We start from the raw sequence: 23,152 nt of genomic DNA on the forward strand, positions 1-23,152 counted from the left end.
AAACAACGCAAATCAAGTGAGTAGGCCAGGAAGGCTGCACCCAGTGCTGCTCCAACATGATAATGCACGCCCACAATCCGCTAACGTGGCAAAAGCTGCTACCAAGAGCTTGTTTAGGACGTTATTGCACATCCTTCCTACCTCGCCGATCTTGCGCCCTCAGATTTCCATATTTTCAGCTTTCAATCCACCAATATTCAGTGCTTTGTTTGCACACACGCCCGCGACACAACGTTGCAGTTGCGGTAAACTCAGAATCGTACTTGACAGCAACGCACCGGGTTCGACGATGTGACGATGAACATTATTCAGTTTTACCCATGATGTTAGCTCTTCTCTAGCCGGAGATATGATGTTCTTATACACTCAGGGTTCGGGTCCGCAAAAAAACAAAGTCACAATATCTCCTGATACGATTTCACTGAACTTTGTCGTTCCTGAAGTTCCAGGTTCGAATCTCCTCTGCAGGCATCTTGGAGAGGGAGGACAGGGACCATTCAATTTTTCCTCCAGTGGGGAATAAGGGACCTTATTTTTCTTTTATGGCATTGGGTCGCCTCTGTGCTGACATGGGGACAATAGGGCATTAATTTAACGACTCAAGGAACAATTAAATCTACCTTCCTATTAAAGAGTAATATTACCAATTAACTGATATTTATTATAAGCTTATAATGGATGAAACTTAGTTAAACGTTATTTACTTTAATTTATTACTTTAATAAGCTAAGCTAAAGACAGTAATTAAACACTGCTTATTTTTCACTTAATGAAAAATTGACTATCGATGAACATCACCCTTCGTATAATCTACCAGGTAGGCCAAGAAATATTGCTATCGCTCGTATAATCTACCAGAGTAGATCAAAAGATGAAATCATTTCAGAATCGACTGTTGTGAAATGTATAATCTACTAGTAGGCCATCTCCCAACAGTAATTATATCCACGAGCTACACCGTAGCTTAGAACAATGCGTATGTTCTACCTGGTAGACCAAGAAATATTGCTATCGCTTGTATAATCTACCAGAGTAGGCCACACTGTAAAAGCCCTCTTGTATCCCTAAGCAGCCTTGTGCTAGCAATGCTGAACTATTTGCGGGAGCAGAGCTCGACCAAGAGTCTTCGAAGAGTCAACACAGAACTATCTGGCCGGAGCCTCGTCGCTGCTTATATACAATTCTGAACGCAGCGCCAGCGCCTCTAGTGGATACTCGTGAACTACGAGAGCGCTGCTTAACATTGAGTGCCATCTATACAGGTTAACAAAGAACTATTAGAACAAAAACGATCCCTAGTGAGATATGGTAGAACTTCGTTCTCTACCAAGCATAGCAGTGAAATCCTATGCAGAAGCGGTAACAAACAGATAAGATTACACAATGCTATTCAACAATAATAAGAACAAATGCGTAACTTTGTAACGATCTAGCAGGATCGTTGCATTTGGTAACAAAAATGCTCTTCAAACTTTGCTTGACGACGTCCTTAGCCCCAAATCAGTTGCTTCTGGCGTGGAATCGGAAGACTGTCCCAGCGTTGGTACAGTCGAAGACAATGAGGGAAATTGCAGGGGTTGGACAAAATAATATGAACACCCGATTAGATGAGCCCCATTTTCGGAGTTGTCTGCTGATTACACTGGCACGCACAGAACGCGTCTTTTGTTTTCTCCGTGTCTTACGATCCCTCTGCTAGAGGTACGAGCCACCAGCAATCCTGTGAACGGCTTCGTGTTGTGCTACCATTATGTCTGACCTTACAGACTTCCAACGAGGGCAAATTGTTGGTGCCCGATTAGTTGGTGCATCCGTAACAACGGTCGCATAGTTAGTAGGGGTAACGTGAGATACTGTATCTACCGTCATGACAGCATACAAAGTGCAGGGGGAAACGATGTCTGCGAAACACAATAGAAACAGAATAGTTCATTTGAAACTGAAAGCAAAGCAATCGCTCCGGGCTGTGCCGTGTCCTAATGTACTGGAGCACCTCCGAGGCGGAGTGGTTACCATAGCGCGCTACGACACCAAGGGTACCGGGATCAAATCACTACTTGGGACATACATGTTCTTTGTGAGTGTCCATTCATCAGTTTCATTAATTATCCTCATCGTTGCGATTAGCCAAAAGTGTCAGAAAAGCGACGCTAATGATGGAAAATCAAATCTTGTCTAACCTACTGGATGGCCAGTTTTAAACAAAAAGCTAATCTGTATTTTCATGTAAATGAAACGTAAGCTTAGGTGTAACTCTACAACATACATAAAAAAATACATTTGTGTATTTACTGTACTAAAATAGCAAATAATATGTGTTACTGTGTCCGAGACTAAATTAAATATGGAAGTAAATGTATTTTTTTTCTGTTGAATACACATCGCATATTTCATAGTAAGCGTAGCACCATACATGGTTCTGACTAATTCAACTTCGTTTCACTACCTTCATTCTAAGTATCTCTTTTTGTTTTCTGCGTAGGATGTACAGTACGTACGTCTGGTATTCCGAGCACTATCACGTTGCACAGTCATGTGTTCGAATTCTGTATAAGGCATGGATGTACGACGTTTGTCCCATCATTGATTTAGCCACTTAATCTTCAGAGTCGCGAGTACACTTGGGGAAGAGAGAGTTCCTCAATGGAAGCGATGCGTTTAAGATACTGCGTAGAATCTCATTCTGGTAAATTTATTTCTGAAAGCTTAATTATTTACGGGTTAGTTTACGTGCTTTTTCTTCTTGCTACACACACACACACACACACACACACACAAAATATCCTAAGAAGAAGATGAATAGAGTTGAGTTGACACAAGCACACACTCTCTCTCTCTCTCTCTCTCTCTCTCTCTCTCTCTCTCTCTCTCTCTCTTCTCACTCACTCACTCACTTTGCTTCACACATACTCACTCACCAGTGACGGAGCCAGAAAATGAGAGGATGCAGCGGGTGGGGGATATATCTTGTGTTATGCAGTCACATTTAACATGCCAGTAAATACCATAATAAGTGTGCATTTGGGTTTTATTTAAAGCTTTTTCTTGTTTTATGTATTTGAATCTCTGGTGACACATAACCAATGAAACTTTAAGTAATTTCTTGAAAATATAGACCTTTGCAATTGGAATTCATCCCCAATTCTCATAGCCGCGAATAAGCATGAGAATTTATAAAGCAATGTAAAATAACAGAAGGGTAAACCACATACTGTGAATTGCATGTTCCTTCTCCACCATAAACCAAGTGCATCCTGAAACTTATGCTACCCGCTGTACAGTGTTATTTGGGTTGCATAACGATGTAGGCGTTTCTCGCAAGGTATTGCTTTTTTGGTTCTGTGGTCGTATTGGTTTGTTCATAGCAGATGCCTTGCTAATATTCATCAGTGTTTAATTATCACACTGTTGGCTTTGCGCATGCTTCGTGACTGATGTTCTATATCAATGCAAACCAACTTAATTTTGGGTTTCCCTTTTCCGACATTCACAGTACGTAAAGCAAGGCGGCTTTTCATTGGGTGATGATTGATCTGTACAAACTTTGCCAACGATACGTGTACTGTAGTTTCATGTTCCGTATGGAAGCAAGGTACATACCTTGGAGTGTACGCTAAATATACGGTAATAGAGAGATTTTACATCTTGGGGGAGGGGAGTAGAAAGAAACGATATCCCAATATTGATCCATAGCTTACGAATGATAACGTTGCGTGTTAACATAATATTCCTTGGCTTTCTTATGAGACATAGAGGAAGTGTAGCAAATGTGGGCCCCCATTTTGTTTTTGGGCATAGGCTATCAAGGAAACCATGAAGCCAAGATAGACGGTACTAAAGCCTGAAGTGTTAGGTTATGTACTTATTTAGTATGCATCCTCCCATAGCGAGAAGAAAATGGCTTCATTGTGAAAATTCGATTTTTTCGAAGAGATGCCACTTTGAAAACTGGAAAAAAAGTTCCTAAAGGGAGCCGACTTATATTTAGTACAATTAAAAGCAGCAACTGCATAAATTATAGGGATATAAGCTGAAATACGAAACATGAAAGGCTGTGGAATAACATAAAATGTTTTCTGAAATGTTCAACAGACAAATTACAAGCTTTCTTCAAGATCATTGTTTTCTTTCGTATAGAATCTATATAGCCATGTTATCTTGATTCCACATTCTTAGTTTCTCGCCTGTTCTCGTCATATATATTCTATTGGAACCTGTACCAGAATTCCATGATTAGAATGTGGGCGAGAACGCATTCTGTGCGTGTTGCACAACAACACAAGGGGCCCAATTTAGGGTGCAACTTTAGGATAACTAGGGGTATTTTTTTCATGATAATTATTTCTCACGTATTCCCATCCATTACTTACCAATTGCATGCAAAGATAGGTATTACAGTTAGGATTAGGTATATAGAAGATTTGAACAATTTGCCTCTCAAATGACCGAAGTACAGCAATTTAACGTGGGAGTAACAGAACTTTCGACTTGCACAAAATCACTCACGAGCTGATTGGAGAACAGTGCACTCAGTAATCGACATGGACGCAAGCACTGCATGTGGATTATGAAGAATTCATGATAGGATGATGCAAATTAGGCTTCAAAGCTATCGTTACCTTGGATAGCGATAGGTGTAGCGTTCTGTTGTAATTTGTTTGTGATGCCACTCTAGACAAAGAATCAGAGAGGTTTTAATGACTTCTTGCTTCTAAACTTTAGTTAATTGCATAGTTAATCGACATTGCTTTGTCAATGAATTCCACACTCCAAGTAATCATACTTATCGCAATAGCAGTAAAGCTATAATCATAATTTCTGGATTACAGTGTTAACAACTATGTGCAGTTTGTGATAGTCATTACATTACATGTGAAATGCTTTAGATTGATAATGCATATGTAAAAGATTACTTATTTATGGAACATGCTATTGGGCTTGCTTGCGAAACATGACATGTATGTAGTCTGTGAGAAATCGTTAATTTATCTCAATAAGCCTGGTTATAAATTGCAATGGTTTTCACGGACGACAAGTTTGGATACATTGAGTATAAAAATGCTCCAAGTCAAATTTATCAGTTTTTCAGGAATGGTCTTTCACATATTTAGTCCACCAAATACCTGCCAAATTTTGTAGATAGGTAGCAGATGGAGTAGATTAAACTCTTGCATCCTGGATGGGCCACATCCAAAATATCTTGATTTGCTTACATTTGAGCTGAAATTCTGTACCATTTTCGGTTTTTTTAAGGTGGATTTAAGAACACACAGCGAATATAAATTATATATGAATTACCAGTCTGAATGTTTCCGGAATTCTCATAATGATATCCACTTTTTTTGCATGGCGAACAAAGAAAAAATCCTATGAAAGCACATATAAATATTTCCTACAAAATATCTGAACTGCAAACAAAAGAAGCAGACAGTCTGTATACTAGCGCCGCCATCGAGAGGATCGAAAACTGCTGCTTCAGTAAACAGTATGATGAGTCAAACATATTCTAATAAATCTTTTGAAACTGTTGAGTACCTCTATATGCTTTCAGAATCGTATTTTGGATAGGAAACATTAATAAATGTTACACTTTAAAGTTGATAATATTGTTTTAATTTGAAGAGAGCTTTGTGAGAGTAAAAAGATAAAGACATTTCTATAATCTGTAACCAAATTGTGTTGTCCACAGCTGGTTGGTCTTCACACTTCGTAGACAAGGTTGTAGAAGTCGAAAGTTGTAAGATGGTAGAAGTCTGAAAGAAAATAACACAGATAAATATATTAGTTCCAAATTATTTTAAATATCAACTTTAAACTAGTTATATTTATAAACCATTCAAGTTTTAGAGTTTAAAGAAACCAAATTCGCTTAGCACTTGTACATTTTTGTCATGCATAGCTATATTTTCATATGCACTGACCACGTGGGTACATACCAGACATCTTGAATTGAAGTGATGCTACAGAACAGCTGTGATCAAGTAACTAGATAGGCCTCTTTTTCGGCATATTTTGCTCGTATTCTGTCGTTTGACCCCCTGATCGTATTTTCCAGCGTTTTTCTCTTAGGGAGCTTTCACAGCGAAACAACACGTGTCTCACTTGTGAACGAACAAAGCAAGAATATTTCACACAGCAGTGGCATAACAGAAACGCTACGACACAAGAGGTCTTGGGATCGAATCCCGTCCTGGGTATTGGTGTTCTTATGAGTGGTCCCTTGATCAATTTCGTTACATCATAAATCAACTTCATCTTCGCGAATAGACAAAAGTAGCAGAAAAGCCAAATAACGAAATAAATAAATCAAATATATTTTGTTATATATATATATATTATTACATACTAAATGTAACGTAGAGTGGGATCCACAAGCATTGCTCGGCAAATTGTCCATGGATACTTTCATTAATTTCTCTCTTCTATCCTGTTCGTTTTTAAGGAATGAATATTTACTTATGCAGAGGTTGCCAGTAGACTATTTATCGTTATGTTCGAATTCTTGAATCTCTCATTGCGTAAAAAAAAGAGAGTGAACTTGGTGATGGACAATTTGCTTGGTAATACTCATGGATCCCACTCTATAAATGCATAGTTTTGGTGAAAGTTTGTTTAAATTCCAACTTCTGTGTCTGTACGTGGAGTAAAGCGGACAGTCTTGCTGACTGGTGATGTATCTGCGCATCCTGTGTACTTTTAGTGTCGTCACTGTTATGTATAAACATTGATTATAAGATAAAATGTTGTAATTAGTATTGATCTCTGTTTTTTTCAGAGAAGTAGGCATTCTGGCTAGTATCAACCTTGCCTTTCACAGTAATTGTCTCCACCACATGATAATTTTATCAGCAAATCGGTTCTTGAGGCAATGATGTGACCAGTACTGGCAAGAATGGCCGAATCTTGCTCGTTAGCCCTGTGCGGGAAAAGGATTTCGCTGAAACATCAAATAGTTCGGACGGAATTGAGAGCTTCTTCGCGTATGGAATTGAGAGCTTCTTCGCTCGAGCGAATAACGCTCGAACGGGCAAAACAAGCGGTATACACTCGAAGCCCAATAGTATACATATAACCTTAATTTGTCTGTGGTCTCAAATATGGATCGTGAGGTGAAATACGCAGTGAAATTGAAACTTAAGTGAACATAGTGATGATTTCCATATTAATATGTAGTAAAGTGATGCATGGAAATAGATGATTGTGGGCTGAAACTGCCAAGACGGGTATTTTACATGTGTGTGTCTACGATTATTTGTGACGGATTCTTGCGAGATAAAATAACATAAGTAATTTGGTAAAAGTTATTCGCAAGATATCGTCACAACTACGTCTTTCTCTCAGCCACTGAATGTTTGCGCGTTTATTCTTCTTCTTTTGTTTAATTAATTCCGCGCACACCCTACTTTTAGTCTCGCTGGTCTGCTTCCGCAAATGCCGCAACAGCAGTCGTCCTTCGACACTCGCTTGCAACTATACTCCATGAGGCCTTAAAAAGATCGCCTCGCGGGCTTGCAGCAGACGACAATATGCGGGTGTGTCTGCGAGAACCAATCAGGTCTGCGAATGAGCGAGCCCGGTTGTCACAGCTAGCTCGCTGCACCCTTCTGGAAGGGTGAGTGACCTCTGCCTGTTGCTACCTCGGCCTGTTTGTTCGGCTGAAGAGCAGACGACACGAGAGTATCGGCAACAGTGTGCGATCGACGTCTGCTGTTAGCCCGCGAAGCGCTCTTTCTAAGGCCTCCTGCAGTGTAGACACGGAAGTGCTTTCTTGGCACAACCCGACCAGACATGACTTGAGTAATACGTCATGTGCCTCGCACGTCTTCAATTCTGCAGCTCGGAGAACTACACGATTGGGCAATTTTGTGCAAAATGGAAAAGAACACATCGACATTTACGCATAGTGCGGTAATGCACAAGTTTGTATAGCTCTCGCCATTTTCGTGATTGTACCTATATTGTGCATTGGTACCAAGGAAGGATTGTCTGTTGGATCTAACGCGTTAGAAGCTATCGAATTTACAGGTATTTGACCTTATTCTCTTCCGAGACTGTGTAGTTAAAAATACCTACGTCTTTCAATAAACTGTGTCGTTGTTAACCTAAATGCAGTAAGACGACAGTACTTGCATGAAGTGATTAATAGTGTATTTAGACTATACAATAATAAGTATCGTTAGTGCCCACATATACTGTGTAAATTTGCAAAATTCTCGTAAGAAAATATGTATTTAAAATTTTGTGATTCCCTATTAGCCCAGTTGCTATTTTCATGAATTAAGTGATACCGTGCGTGCGTAAAACAAGTTCATAATTAATTGTGTTGAACATAATTAACGGGAGCAATTTTACAATACCGGACCCTTTTCCAATTTCGTTCATATTTCGCATACTCACTAATTTAGAGCTCCTAATCACGAATCTGAAGTTAAAATTTGGCGCTCACGTCTGGAACTTGCAAAATAAGGGGATCAGTGATCGCAACCGGCAATGCACAATTGCTCATTATTTATCGCAAGCTTTTGCGCTTCGAATACTTAAAGCGCGAAATATATATATTCCTGATATTACTACGACCCCAAAATTTAACTATGTTTGCCTAACCTAACCGAAACTAACCTAACCACACGTCAATGGTTCGTGGTAAGGTAAATGTAAAGTGCTCCCCTGTGCATAGCACCACGCCATGAAGGCGTATAGGGGGTGTGGGGGTAACGCCCCACACTTTCTTGATCCGGTCGTGAGTGGGGGTGATGTGATCAGCATCCCCCAGGTACCCATGTTATTCGACGCTGGGTGGGCGTTACCGACTGAGCCACCGCGGCCATATACAGGGTTGGATGGGGGGGAATCATGGTTTATTACACAGAAGCAAATGGATTATTGGGTTTACTGTATAGAAACAGATGGCAGTGTTTGGAAGTGTGGAGATAATTATTAACGGAGCATAGACAATATATAATTATAGCAAAATTTAGTAATAGTATCTGTATTCATCCTAATATCTACCAAACACAACCCAAAAATTACAAAACAAATTGGGAAATTCCAATAGTAGTAGATTTCTACAGAAAATATTTCAAAACAGGACCTTTTCCTAGAATATTTAATATACAATTTCTCCTGTAGTTACTGGTAATGCATCAAATTGAAATATAGTTTGTTCATATGGTTATATGGTTCGTGGTGCTAGCGCCAATGGTTCGTGGGGCTAGCGTCAATGGTTCGCAATTATTTTGCAATTTCTAGACGTTTCCGACAAATTTTAACTTCAGATTCGTGATTAGCAGGCCTCAATTAGCAAGTATGTCAAATATGAAGAAAATTGGAGATTAACAACTGACGAACTGAAGGTCTCACTTATCGCAGAACACTTTATCAACCTTCTTGTGTACTGAACGCAACGTAACGAATAACGGATCTCGCTTATCGCACAACACTTTAGCAACCTTCTGAACGCAACGTAACTAGTTGCGAACATCACTTGCTCACATGAGAAAACATGGCTTCTTCGTTGTTTATGTATCGACAACCACCGTGGTAATTCACAACGCTATTTTACAACTTCTACACGTTAACTTACAATTTCTACACGTGACTACCAAATCGTAACTGCAGATACGTAATCAGGACTCCATAATTAGTGAGTATTAGCATTATTAACGAAATTATGCCTGTTTTTGGTATTGTAAAATCACAACCTTCTACACGTTGTTTTGAAAGTTCCACACGAGAGCGCCAAATTCTAACTGCAGATTCGTGATTAGGAGCCCTAAATTAGTCAGTATGCGAAATATGGACGAAATTGGAGAAGGATCCGGTATTGTAACATCATACCAATTAATGCATCGATAGCGAGATAAGAACCTTTGTATGACTATAACGAACTGAATAGTCATGAACTGATAATATTAAACTTTTGTCGCGGTTCGACAAAATAACGAAGACGTAAATAAAAAAAATAAAAACCAAAAAGAGCCTTCCACTTATTAACTTCTTTCATTCCTTCTAACTTAAGAAGCATCTTGTTCGTAATATTACAAGAACCACTAATAATAATAATAATAATATAAATTCAATATGATCTATGGAAGAGTAATGTTAGTTGCTGAACGTACGTAGAGTTGAATCTATATTTGTACAATTTGTTGTCCGACGATAAGATGGAAATCGTTGAATGTGTTAATTAAATTATGCACGTGTAAGAAGGGCAATTAATTACCGTGTTGTTAATCTTTTATTGTTGTAATTTCCAAGCTGGGTGATAACTGTTATTGTCATGCTTTGCATTGAATTGAGACTACTCGTCCAAATAAAATTGTTGAACTTTCACAAGTTGATATAATTTCAACAAATCAAATTGGAAGCGTTTAGATTAACTGTACTTAGTAGCACAGGTAAGGTTCTTTTTATCTTTAATTGCCATTTTGCTAGTATGTAAGAGTAGACTGTCTCTAACATTAAAAGACGATATACAATTTAGTTGAAATCTACTATTGTCATATTATTTGACTCTAAGAATTGCTTAGATTGTCGTGACGCTTAAAAGGCGCAGAAGTAGTTCTCAACTGAGAGCTAAATACTTCTTAAAACTAAATTTATTGTGTTGGGTAAATTTCTTATATCCGGAAAACGGATTTTTTTCAAATTTACAGGAGAAATTACTTACCGAATGCAGTTTGTTTATAGTTGTGGAAATCGGGGAAGTGTTTTCTTGCATCGATCATTGAATTTTGCCGGTAAATCATCTATTTTTCGATATAAATGTGTGACCGATGCACGAAAGCTATTGCATCCATTTCCTTCAAGCCGGATGTTGCCTGTGTGTGATGACGTAATGCCGGTCAGTGTCCAATCACGTGTCTTTGTAACTGAAGAAGGTACGTTTCCGCAAATGGTTTGTGGGGCTGTGTGTCAATGGTTCTTGGGGCTATGCGAGAATGGTGTGTGCGGCTACGCATTTTTTTTCTAAACCAACTTTTAACGATTCTAACCTAAACGTGACCAAACCTAACCTAACCTTACCGAAAATGGTTCGTGGGGCTATGCGTCAATGGTTTGTGGGGCTACGTAGGTATTTTGGATGGAGTGGGATGGAAACACTGCATGCCGACTACGGTAGTGAAACTGTGACCGCCATTTTGCTTGTTACCGAAGGCAAAATGATACTAAGAAAACTTACTCGATATGTCACAAATAGAGCTTATTTCCGTGAAATAAGCGAAATGCCGCCTTCAACAATGTTTCTCAATGCAGAATACGTAAGTACGAATATTGAAATTAAATGAACTAGCAAATTTCAGCCGTTTTCCGGATATAAGAAATTTACCCATGTAACATATTGTAACATTAAAATGATATTGCATTGTAAACGCTCGAGTGTGGGGAGACTCGAATGAGCGAAAGTGGTCCCACGCAACACTCCACTTCTGCGCAATGTTTACGAGGAGTTTTGGACGTAACGTTAGCTGTACGACTCTCAACGAGCATGCTTATGCAAGTCCTATACCCTGCCCAGGGAATCTATGGAGCAAGACTGCGCACAACGGCAGAGAAGGGGAGAAAGCGAGTGGGTGGAGCGAAGCAGTACACGCTGCTACGAAGACTGGTGACTGCAGTCGTTTTCCCCGCTCCCTCTCACGTGATCATTGGTGGAGCCGTCTCGCGTCACTACTTGAGGAGAGACTTATTTTCGTTCGCTTACTCCAGAGATCCTTGGAACACAGTTTAGTCAGGAATTCTGCTGAACCTACACGCGCACCCCCTGGTTTAGGTTTATCTTAATACATGGTTTGGAAAAGTGTTATTGCACACTGAAAACTTACCGTCACATTTTGCTATTGCAGTAGTTGGCTCCTGCCTTATTCAATGGCGATGTCGGCGCAGTTCACCCAAGTTTCTTGTGGCCCACATCCTAGAGCAGATGTTCCATCATCGCAGTTTCCCCAGTTGTTACCTACGACAAAGCGAAACCTGAGTTTTTATGCCACAAAAATGAGAATTAATTACTACATGCAGCGTGTATCATAATAAACAATTTATCAGGTTTTTTTTTTAAAAAAATCCTGAAACACAACAATGAGGTTTGTTGTAAAATCGCCATTTTGTTTTCATGCGCAAGACTTTTGTACACACGGTCATTGTGGCGCTGGTGTAGCGTTAAAGAAAATGGCGACTTTTTCAAGTCGTGAAAGACACAGTCTACGTGCAACCTATGCCCTGCAACAGCTAAAGGAGAGAATAAGAAACGCTCTTGCTTGGGTGGACGAGGAGTTCTTGAGAAAAGTAAGGCAAGAATTAGAATTTCTATCGGATGTGTTTCGCATAACTGATGGAAGCCACATTGAACATTTGTAGCCAGCCATTTGTGGACATACATAAAACCTTCAAAGGCTACTGATATCATTGCTATTATTTCATATAGTTTAGTCGGAAAACTTCTTAAAGTTGTCTAGTCTATTATGATACACACTGTATTTATTTATTAACAAGCTGATTGCTTGAATGAATTCTAATTATAGTGTAAAATTAACTTTGAGTTGAACGGCATTGGGAGTGTCACTATTCATCTCAGCTGCCCCGAAAACTATGGATTTCGCACTAATATCGGTCGTTTTACACCCCTACCCCTACCCTAGGGGTGCCAGGGTTGTCTTGGAGTTGAATGGGATTGGGAGTGTCATTATTCACATTAGCGACCCCGAAAACTATGGACTCCACACTAATATCGGTCGTTTTACATGTAACCCCCTTCCAACCGCGCACCCCAGGGTGTCTTGGAGTTGAACGGCATTGGAAGTGTCACTATTCATCTTAGCGACCCCGACAACTATGAATTCCACATTAATGTCGATCGTTTTCGATTATGTTTCCATGTCACCCACTTCCCCACCCCCTCTAGGGGTGCCAGGGGTGTGTTGGAGTTGAGCGGCATTGGGAGTGTCACTATTCATCTTAGCGACCCCGACAACTATGGATTCCACACAAATATCGGTCGGTTTCGATTATCTTTACGTCGCCCCCTTCCCACCCCTCACCCCCACCCCCAGGGGTGCCAGGGGTGTTTTATCCCTACAGTATTTCTTTCCAGATTGTAAGTCATATGTTTACCAAGTTTGGTCATCGTGAATGTCACCAATTAGCTTAGAGACAAAGAGAACTCTGGATTCGACACTAATCTAGGTCATTTTTGACATTTTACATTTCACCCCCCTCTCACCTCCCCCCATCCCGATAGGTGATGAACGTGGAGTTGAACGGCATTCGGAGTGTCACTATTCATCTTAACGACCCCGAAATCTATTTATTCCACACTATTATCGGTAGTTTTCGATTATTTTTACATGTCACCCCCTCCTACTCCCACCCCTACGGGTGCCGGTGGTGTCTTACCCCCACAGTATTTCTTTCGAGATTACAAGTGATAGGCGTACCAAGTTTGGTTGAAATCGCTCCAGGCGTTCGAGAGTTATGGCGGAACAAACACACATACACACACACACACACATATATCCATTTTTATATATTAGATAGATTTCAATAACTTGTGTATTCTAAAGTTCAAATCACCAATCCTGAGACCTTCTGTAAACAAAACCACGTGCATGCAGAAAGCATTGCAAACTCATAGAAGTAAAATAATCCACACGAAAATCCAGCGTTGTTACAGGATTCATTACGTAAGGTAAAACAACGGCCAATTTGTAGTATGGGATACGATGCCGCAAATGACGTCTCACTTTAAGCCCAATGTTCTTTCTCTTGTACTTATTGCTTCATCTTTATGGTTAACTCTTTGAACCAGTAATCATTTCCCATAAATTTGGCTTCTTTCTTGCATGCGAATTGAATATATTTTACTTGCATTTTTTTAGACAAAATGATATAACATGGTAATGTATATTTCTAAGGTTTGATATAGATAGGAGTGTATTTGGAATTTATTTGTAGATTTTATGTAAATTGTATCTTATGTAAATAAAATATATAATGGACATAAACAGCCATATGCAATGCTATAAGTCCAATAAATATATTAATGATGATGATCAAAACAAGTCAAAGAATGTTCGAAAATTTATTGCGGTTGGAAACTTTTACAAGCATCCTAATAACGATTTTTGTTCCGCCAAATATAGTGCACTTCGTAAAATAACTTGGTGACATGGCAAGGCAAGATAAGTGTGAACATTTTGTAGGAATATGCATTGTAACTTTCAATGAGCTCAGCGTTTTGTGTACATAATGATATTTTATAACATTGGTTATTTTCTAAAAATAATCATGTGAACAGCAAGGAAGTAGTGCCACTTTCAAGATGGCGAGTTCTATGAGTGTAACAGCAGATGATTGCGGTAGTCGGCGGTCATGAATCAGCTGACGCGGAGTGATAAATCAAATCGGTGAGACTATATGTTTACAGAAGGTCTCAGGGTTGGTGATTTACACTTTAGTTCCCCCTGAATTGCATCAGAGAAGGTATGAGACACCCAATTTGTTTTTTACTTCTCCTCTCATTTTCCCTTTATTCTTTTATTTCTCCTCTTATCTCTTAATTTCTCCTTTGACCACTCTCTTACGTTGTCTCCTTCACCCTCTCCTCTTTGTTTCTCAATGTTTTGTCTTCCCATTTTTCTTCCTCTCCTTGTTCATTTCTCTACTCTTCTGTTTCTTCCTTCCTTCTTTCTCCCTCCCTCTTTGTTTCTCAATTTCTTTGTCTTCCAATTTTTCTTCCTTTCCTTGTTCTTTTCTCTACTCTTCTGTTTCTTCCTCATTATTATGGGGCCAAATGTTGATAAAAAGAAACACAATGTGAACTCCATTATAAACAAATTTGTCTAATGGACAAGGTCGACTGGAGACAGAACATGAAATAATATCAATTTCGCTAAAATATTTATACGTCCTCTTCAACGTGTTTGCTTTGAGAGAAATATGTACGAGGGCCACTATTTATATTTTGAGCCTTGGTAACACTGATTGAAGTTAGGCGCGATTTGACGTTTGCACGGAATCGTCTGGCATTATTGACCATAACGTACTTCAAATGTTTTGTCAATAGCTTCATTTGTGTTGTTTATGTTGCCTTGGAGATTGCGCGACAACCATAAAATGGAATTAACTCGTGAACATTTTCGTGCGATGATTTTTTTACGATTTTCGACGTGGATTATCAATACAAGAGTGCATCGATCAACTTACTTCTACATTTGGCGATGAAGCCCCATCCTTTTCCACTGTGAAACGCTGGTATAACGAATTTAATCGTGGCCGCCATTCGCTCACCGACGAGATTCGCGAAGGTCGTCCAAAATCAGTTGTTGTTCAAGAAAACATTGATGCTGTGCAAAACCTAATACTGCAAGATCGTCATGTGACATACTGTGAGATTGAGGCAACCATAGGCATTAGTTCCACCAGCATATATAAAATATTACATGATCATTTAGCTGTGAGAAAGGTATGTTCTCGTTGGATCCCACACAGTTTGACAAAAACTCAAAAAGACGCTCGCGTCAATTGATGCAAACAAATGCTCAATGAATACAATCGTGGTGCTTCAAAAGACGTATATAAGATTGTAACAGGTGACGAATCATGGATATATGCATGTGAGCCGGAACGTAAACAGCAGTCGACTGTATGGGTGTTTCAAGATGAACCCAATCCAACAAAAGTTGTTCGCGCTCGAAGCACATCGAAACAAATGGTCGCCTGTTTTTTCGGGAAAACTGGTCATGTGGCAACTGTGCCTTTAGAGGAACGTAGAACGGTCAACTCTGAATGGTACACAACAATTTGTTTGCCAGAGGTCTTCTGTCAAATACGGAAAACAAACAAACGCCGTCGGATCATTCTTCATCAAGACAATGCCAGCTGTCACACATCTCGTCTAACAACCGACTTTATGAACAGTCAAAAAATCGAATTGATGGGTCATCCGCCGTATAGTCCTGATTTGGCACCCAATGACTTCTTCTTGTTCCCGAATGTCAAGAATAAATTGCGTGGACAACGATTTTCGTCGGCGGAAGACGCCGTTGATGCGTTCAAAAACCATATTATGGAGGTGTCTCAAGAAGATTGGAAAAACTGCTTTGACAAATGGTTCGAACGAATGCAAAAGTGTATTGACCATAAAGGAGAATACTTCGAAAAACAATAAAGCAGTTTTCAATGCCAAATTCCTGTTTTTTCATTGTTAGGCTCAATAATGATGTGGGATGGTTCTGGTGTTTTAAGACATCCAAATGTTTATACTATTCTTCTTACTTACATGTTCAAGACTGTCTACATTTGAATGAGGAGGACACCGTCAAGAGGTGAGGTGAAGTACGAGTTTTTTGTGCATAATAGTTATAATCAGTACGTGATTTAAACTTTTGGTTGGGAGATGATGTCGCCCTTTGTTGGGTTGAAGCGTAAACAGTAAATACACGTCTTTGTTGGAAATATACTGGCTTTTGAGGGAAATAATAATTATAATTACATATAAAAATTAACTAGAAGAAAACTAGGGCTGAGCCGATACGGATGTAGAAGAGCAGCACAGGAGGTTCCATACATTTACATAGAAACACTGGATAAAACCACACCCTCCTGGAAACCGATGGCAATATCAAAGGCATGGGTAAGAGAAAACTGAACCCAAACGTATCCATGAAGGCATGTAACTGCTTAGTTAACGCTGTGGGCAATAAACATTCATTGCCAATTCTTGCTTGAAGCTCGTGGTGAATGTTTTTAAACCACCGGCCGCGCTAATGCCGGGTCAGGTAGTTGCGGAGTTCTTGGAATAAGAGGGATGAAGGTCACTTGTGAAATTTGCTTTGTTTTATCTACGTTCAACCGGGAAGGGGATGTCCTCTTCCCTTCTGTGTCAGTCTTTTGTGTGGCTGCCAGTATCGGCAAATGAGGATTATTTATTTTCACCGAGATTAGATTCGGAACATACGGCTTTGAATGACAGTACTAAGGAAGATTGACTTTTTGTTTCAAGTCCACTTTATGCACAGACAGGCTAATCGGGGCTGGACCTACATTTTAAAGTGGAACCCGAACCAGTATCTGCCTCCACTGAGTATCGAACCCGGGATCTATTGATTACAAGGCGACGGCGTTACCACTACACCATCGGGGAGGCCCCTCTAAAGATTTACTTACAATAATGTACATAAAACATTTATCAGGAAATTTACTTTTCATCAAATGGACGTAACATTATTCTTTGTTATTCAATATGTATTCAATATTTTTACTTCTTTGACATTAATTTCCTTGCCATGACATTTGTTTTTACACACATTTTAGCGGTCTTAACTACACGTAAGCTAGATGAATATTTGCTGTTTTATCTCTGATTTTATAGCGCCTTTTTACTATTTATGTAATAACAATATTTTTTAGTCAAGATAGAAAGAACAAAATAAGAATTAACGTTGTTTTTCCTCCGTTTCTTAGTCTGTGGTTGCATACAACGATACTCCATACCCATCGGGGAAATTAAGTACTAATTAATTAATTTACATATTATTACGAATCGATCTATAATTATATTAACGTATTATATAGAAACACTTTTTTATTATTATATTTCTGGGACACTTGGCTCGGACTGGCTCCGCAAATTATATATTTCTAGATACGTGTCTAGTGATGTAACGAGTTAGTATGACTCGGTAACTAGCCTTCGTTATTTTATACTGGAATTATACAAGTATCGGTATCTATAGGAATCGGTCATGGTATCGGTATCGGCAAATATTGGTATTGGCTAACCTCTAAAAGGAAACATTAATGAAATTGCATAATAAGAACACATAGTACATTTCTGAAGCTACCGAATTTTCTCTCCTCATATATATTCATTTTCTTCTGTATCAACTTTAGCTCCATTTATCATACAGATATTTACATTAAATGAGCATTTGCTCTGGGTCTATATATATATATATATATATATATATATATATATATATATATATATATATATATATGTGTGTGTGTGTGTGTGTGTGTGCGTACGGAATATGTATGTATACACACACACACACTGCAACGACCCAAGTTTTGTCGTAGCGAAAGACTCGGCCAATTCAATTCAAAATTAGAAAAACATCTTCTGGAGTCAACTTACCAGTACTGAAAACAGGGAAATAAAATTAAACCTTCGTGTAAGCTGTAGAACCAACACCCAGGGACTTTTTCTGTAATTTGAGTATGTTTGTTGTGTGTGTATTTATGTTTTACGTGTATTTTTTTACCTTTCTTAGTGTGTGTGAATTTTTCTGTTTTTATTTTTTTAGGTTTTTTGCTTGTTTTTGTTTTATTTTTTGTGTTCTTTTTCTTTTTCTGGTATCTTAATGTTCTTAGTTTTTATATATTTCATGATATGGTATCTTAAGGTTTTTGGTTTTTATATATTTCACAAGCAGTTAGCTTTAAAAATCAATTTATAAAATGTAAAATAGAGATGGTTAAGTGGAAGAAAAGGCTTGTGCCTTAACTTCGCCATCCAAAACAAGGAATAAATAAATAAATATTAGTTCTGTTTATGTTCACTTAACCAAATGTTATTCGTTCATTGACGGCTTGTATGGTCAAAGTAGATTTCTAGTGTTATCAGTCGTATAGGAGGGCCTGTTTGGTCATATGATAATTTTCTGTGCGAGTTTGCCAACTTCGCAAAATTAAGCGAGTTGGTAACGATGGGAAAAGTTAGAGATTTTCTTTCTTCCTTGGGGAGAAGTTATCAAACAAAGGAAAGAGGACATGAATGTAAGTTTAAGTTTGCGTTATTGCAAGTCCTTTTGTGATAATATTGTGACTATTTTATGGCTTATAATCTGTTGAAAATAGCAGAGCTGGAATTTAATTAAAAGATTGGCCTCTGTAAGGTTTGTGTAAATTAAGTATCTTCGTGAAAGTGTCTTTTAGACGTATGGAGTCACGTGTGTTGTTCATTAGTTGCTAGTAAAGCTATTGCTGTTAATAAATTGTTAATTATGCGATATTAAGACTGTTACTTAAACCCAGCAAGCCCTGGGTGTAGCCGGGGACGTAGTATATAATATATAAGGCCAGAGCACTAATCACTAGGGAATGGATTTTAAGGTCTAGCACCTTTCCAAAAATATAGCTTTTTTCATATCGATCCATAGTTATCCCCTTTTTAACCCTTCTTTGATGCTTCAGCATTTTTTTCCTTCCTTTTGTTTCATGTTTTGTTAAAAATATTGGAAATAAAAATAAATGATTTTCACTCTTCTTGAGAGGGGCCCCGGGTTCGATACCCGTTGGAAGCACATAGTGGTTCGGATCCCACTTTAAACTATAGGTCCAGTCCCGATTAGCCTTTCTGTGCATAATGTGGACTTGGTATCAGTTCGTTATATCGGAGACACTTTAAAATCGGATATTTTGTGTTTCGTATGGTTCGTACTTACCAATTGTGTATTGCGGAACATATTTGAAGGTGCCATTAAGGTTTTCACACAATTAGAAATATTTTTTTACACTAAAACAAGCCATTTCTCGAAGTGTTACGGAACTCACATCATGGTACAAGCCCCACAAAACATTCACGGATAACCCCAAAAACCATTCACGCAAAGCCCCAAAAACAATTTGGGATCGTATAACCATCCACGAATAGCCCCAAAAACCATTCCCGTATAGCCCCACGGACCATTCACAGAAGGTTAGGTTAGGTTCAGTTAGATTAGGCAAACATAGTTTAAAAAAACGGCGTGGTTACATTTTCGTTTAAATTGAAGCAACGGGAATTGATTTCCGGCTGAAATAGATTGAAAGATGAAAGAAAATACCTCTAAGAACTTCGACAATGCTACAGAAACTGATTTTCGTAAGTAGTTTCTCCTGTAAATTTGAAGAAAAGTGTCTCCGATATAACGAACTGCTACCGTGGACTTAAAACAACAATTCAATCAATCAACTCTTCTTGAGCAACTACATAAAATCCTACAGTCTCATTTTGTAGAGCAGAACGAGAGCTATAATATATATATATATATATATATATATATATATATATATATATTTATATATATAAAATATAATAATTGCAGCCCCAATATTTCCCAAGATAATGTAGAAAAACTCGCGAGAGAAAACACAATCTTCAACAAAACCTATTCAGCAGAACCACAGTTCTCTATGCGGTCCGCGCGCATTATGTACAAAAGGCGCAGAAGAGAGCATTGAATAAAGGCATTTTATCAGCACCTTTTTTTCGCACATTTTTGAAAACATTTTTAGAACCTTTCTTCCCTTTCCCGAGCATAATTTTGTACCTTGAAATCCTTTCTCTACTAATCCCTTACACGCATACGTACAAGGAAGGTGATTTTCCACATGTTGCTGGATACTTTACCCAAGGTGCAAACACAACTCACCTGTCCTCCAGAACCACTGCAGGACGCACTGGGTGCACGTGAGTCCTTCAGGTAGCTTGACCTCGATGTTGTACACGCCGGGGCTCCCGGGACACTGGTATCTCGTGGTGCCGTCACCGAGCTCCAGCAGGTTCTCGTTGAAACAGTCCTCGGTCTCGAGGACGTCTGGGCTGTTCACCGGGCAGAGGCGGAACTCGTAGTAGCCCATGTGGGCGCCGGTCATGTTGATGGTCACCTCAATGGTCTCGCCGACTGTGTACTGGTTCGTGATCTGTCCCGTTCCGTAGGTGCCTCCGTTCTCATTGGGCCGTGGGCGTGGCAGGCTGTAGTCGTCACCACACACCCCACACTTGCCATCGTTTGTATTCCACTGGGTCTGGAATAAAATGGGATACGTTCGATAAAATCCAAACGTGTGTTCTTTTAATACTGATGTAGAAAGTGTGGAACATATGCAACACTATGGCTGTATCCGAAAGGTACGAGGTACAGATTTGAAATATGAACTTGACGGAAGTGACGTCACCTAGTGCGGTTTGAAAGCGCCAAGTACACAAGCAATCGAGACCACAACTCGGACTACGGATCGTTGCAGACTTGGTCACATGATTTCTGCACTCGTTGTTCATTTGTTTCAATTCTGGCAGAAAGCCAGAAACACAGGTTAAATATACGTTATAGGCCAGCAAGTTGTTGGTTGAAGTTCTAATATGTGGAAATGTATGTTTATTAGAACATTTGAAAATGCTATGTGATTGTTATGGTAAAAAACATGTGGTTTAAAACGCGGGGAAAACAAATAGTCCTCAGTTTTATCTACTGGTCGTATTTGGCGCTGCAGTCGAAGTGCAATTCGAAAGACTTTCATTTCAAGTCCACGACTTCCAGACCACACTGCAAGAGCATACTCTGAGGATGCTCGCTTCAAGTACGGTCTTGTACGTTTCGGACACGGCCTCCGTCTCTGAAATCTGTAGAGCAGAGAACTTGTTTTATTTCCTCTTCCTCCAAAAAATTGTCGAGACAGAGTGTATGGGTTGATCCTGAAGCGGATGTGACGTCACACCTTCTCCGAGGTTGACCAAAGCATTGAGGAGCACCATGCGAGAGCATTTAAAGTCTGGTTACTTTTGGAATAGCCTCGGCTGACTGCGTCTAGCTAGGGAGCCTATCAATAATGTATAACGTCAGCAAGAGGGTTAGCGATTGGTGTTGTTTTTAGATAACGTCAGTGTTGAGACTCGCTCCCAAGCTTCAAATGCACAACAAAAAGAGGAGTTGCGACAATAATCTCAATTTTTGACACTGTAAAAGTTATTGGAGTCACTGTAACTCCGCTACTTCCTTCACGTAACGACAATCACGGTTCCTTTTTACAGTTAGTTCTCTGTGCATGTCAATAGTATTGAACAAAATTGTGAATAGAAAAAGGAATTCAAATAGAATATTATGCATTCAGCTTATCAGCTTTTGGCAATGAAAGCATCATAATAGGGGACGGGGCGAGAGCGTGGGCGAATAGGTCCGTCTACCGCCCCTGGAAATGTATACATGTATACAATGTATACATAAATGCAGAAAGCCTGTTATTTTTATGCTTAATAACATAAATAAAATTCAGTTAGCATTCTAACAGAATAACCAAATTTTAAAAATGTGTTGGATCAAAAGAAAATTATTGTAAATTAGACAAACCACAATGTTGTGTTCCAATAACAACAAAAAAAATAACATGGCACCACAATATTCAAAATTCCCAAAATTACGTTTTTGTGTGAAAAATCCCTCAATGCGAACTTTAGGAGAAAAATTCCCCCCAACTTTTAAATTTAGATCGAGGTGTGTAAAAGTTAACAAATAATGGAATAATTATGCATTTCAGTGCATTAGTAGTATGAAATGTAAAAAAAATAATGGAAAACAGTAGTGCTGCATATTCACTAATCTGGTGAATTGTGTAGAAAAGTTTCGCCGATATAATAATCAATTTCTACTAAATTTGTTTATTAGATTAAAATATTTATTATTGCATAATAATAACTATGATAGCAATAATAATTATTATTTCTAATATTCAAGTTTTATCAAGGACCTGACCCCTCCGCTCCCTACAAACATTTCTGGCGGCGCCTATGTCAAGAATTGAAAAAAAGCTCTAAACAAGTTGTTGGCAACCTCTGTACCAAAGTACAGTCCTCAAGAACCAAGCAAAAGGTAAGAGAAAAATGAATGAAAATAATCGTGGACAATTTGCCGAGAAATACTTGAGCATCCCACTGTACATGTATTATATCTGTGCAGTGCGCAATTTCTGCGTAAAATATAACCATTTCGAGCTACTTACCCCAAAACCACCACAGTTCACTTGCTTGTCGGAGTAATTAATGGGAGTGTCATATCCGTACCTCCACATTGAAGATCTCTGTGGGGGACAGGTCATGTAGCCTTGGCCGGCAACATGGTGGACGAACAAGAGTGCGCATGCGCAGAGGATTCCGAAACGGGCCATTGTGTCGCTACCGTCGCAATGTGGAATCTGAAGTGTGCCATCTGTATTTATATCCTTTGCTTCTAATCGGAATCTCCCAACGCTCGAATGATATTCTCTCTTATCAAGTATGAGTACTTGCCCACTGCAAACCCAGATAATGATGACCAAACTTCAAGTAATTGTTGAGAATTTTTATGTCCTTACCTTGGATCGTCTGACACATTTTTAATTGTTTATTCAGTGTAGT

The 23,152-nt window shown here is 38.9% G+C and overlaps 1 protein-coding gene across 1 annotated transcript; it reads right to left on the reverse strand.

Moving 5' to 3' along the window:
- Positions 1–5,602: 5,602 nt before the first annotated feature.
- Positions 5,603–22,934, reverse strand: LOC145999909 (uncharacterized). Its single transcript, XM_083137186.1, has 4 exons — positions 22,759–22,934; positions 20,415–20,790; positions 11,826–11,956; positions 5,603–5,753 (listed from the first exon to the last, which is right to left on the reverse strand). Exons 1-3 carry the CDS (start codon positions 22,921–22,923, stop codon positions 11,862–11,864), a joined length of 636 nt encoding a protein of 211 aa, XP_082993312.1. The 5' UTR covers positions 22,924–22,934; the 3' UTR covers positions 5,603–5,753; positions 11,826–11,861.
- Between the last annotated feature and the right edge of the window lie 218 nt (positions 22,935–23,152).

This window comes from Lepisma saccharinum, chromosome 16 (genome assembly GCF_977018435.1).
Source record: "Lepisma saccharinum chromosome 16, izLepSacc3.1, whole genome shotgun sequence".
Taxonomy (NCBI): domain Eukaryota; kingdom Metazoa; phylum Arthropoda; class Insecta; order Zygentoma; family Lepismatidae; genus Lepisma; species Lepisma saccharinum.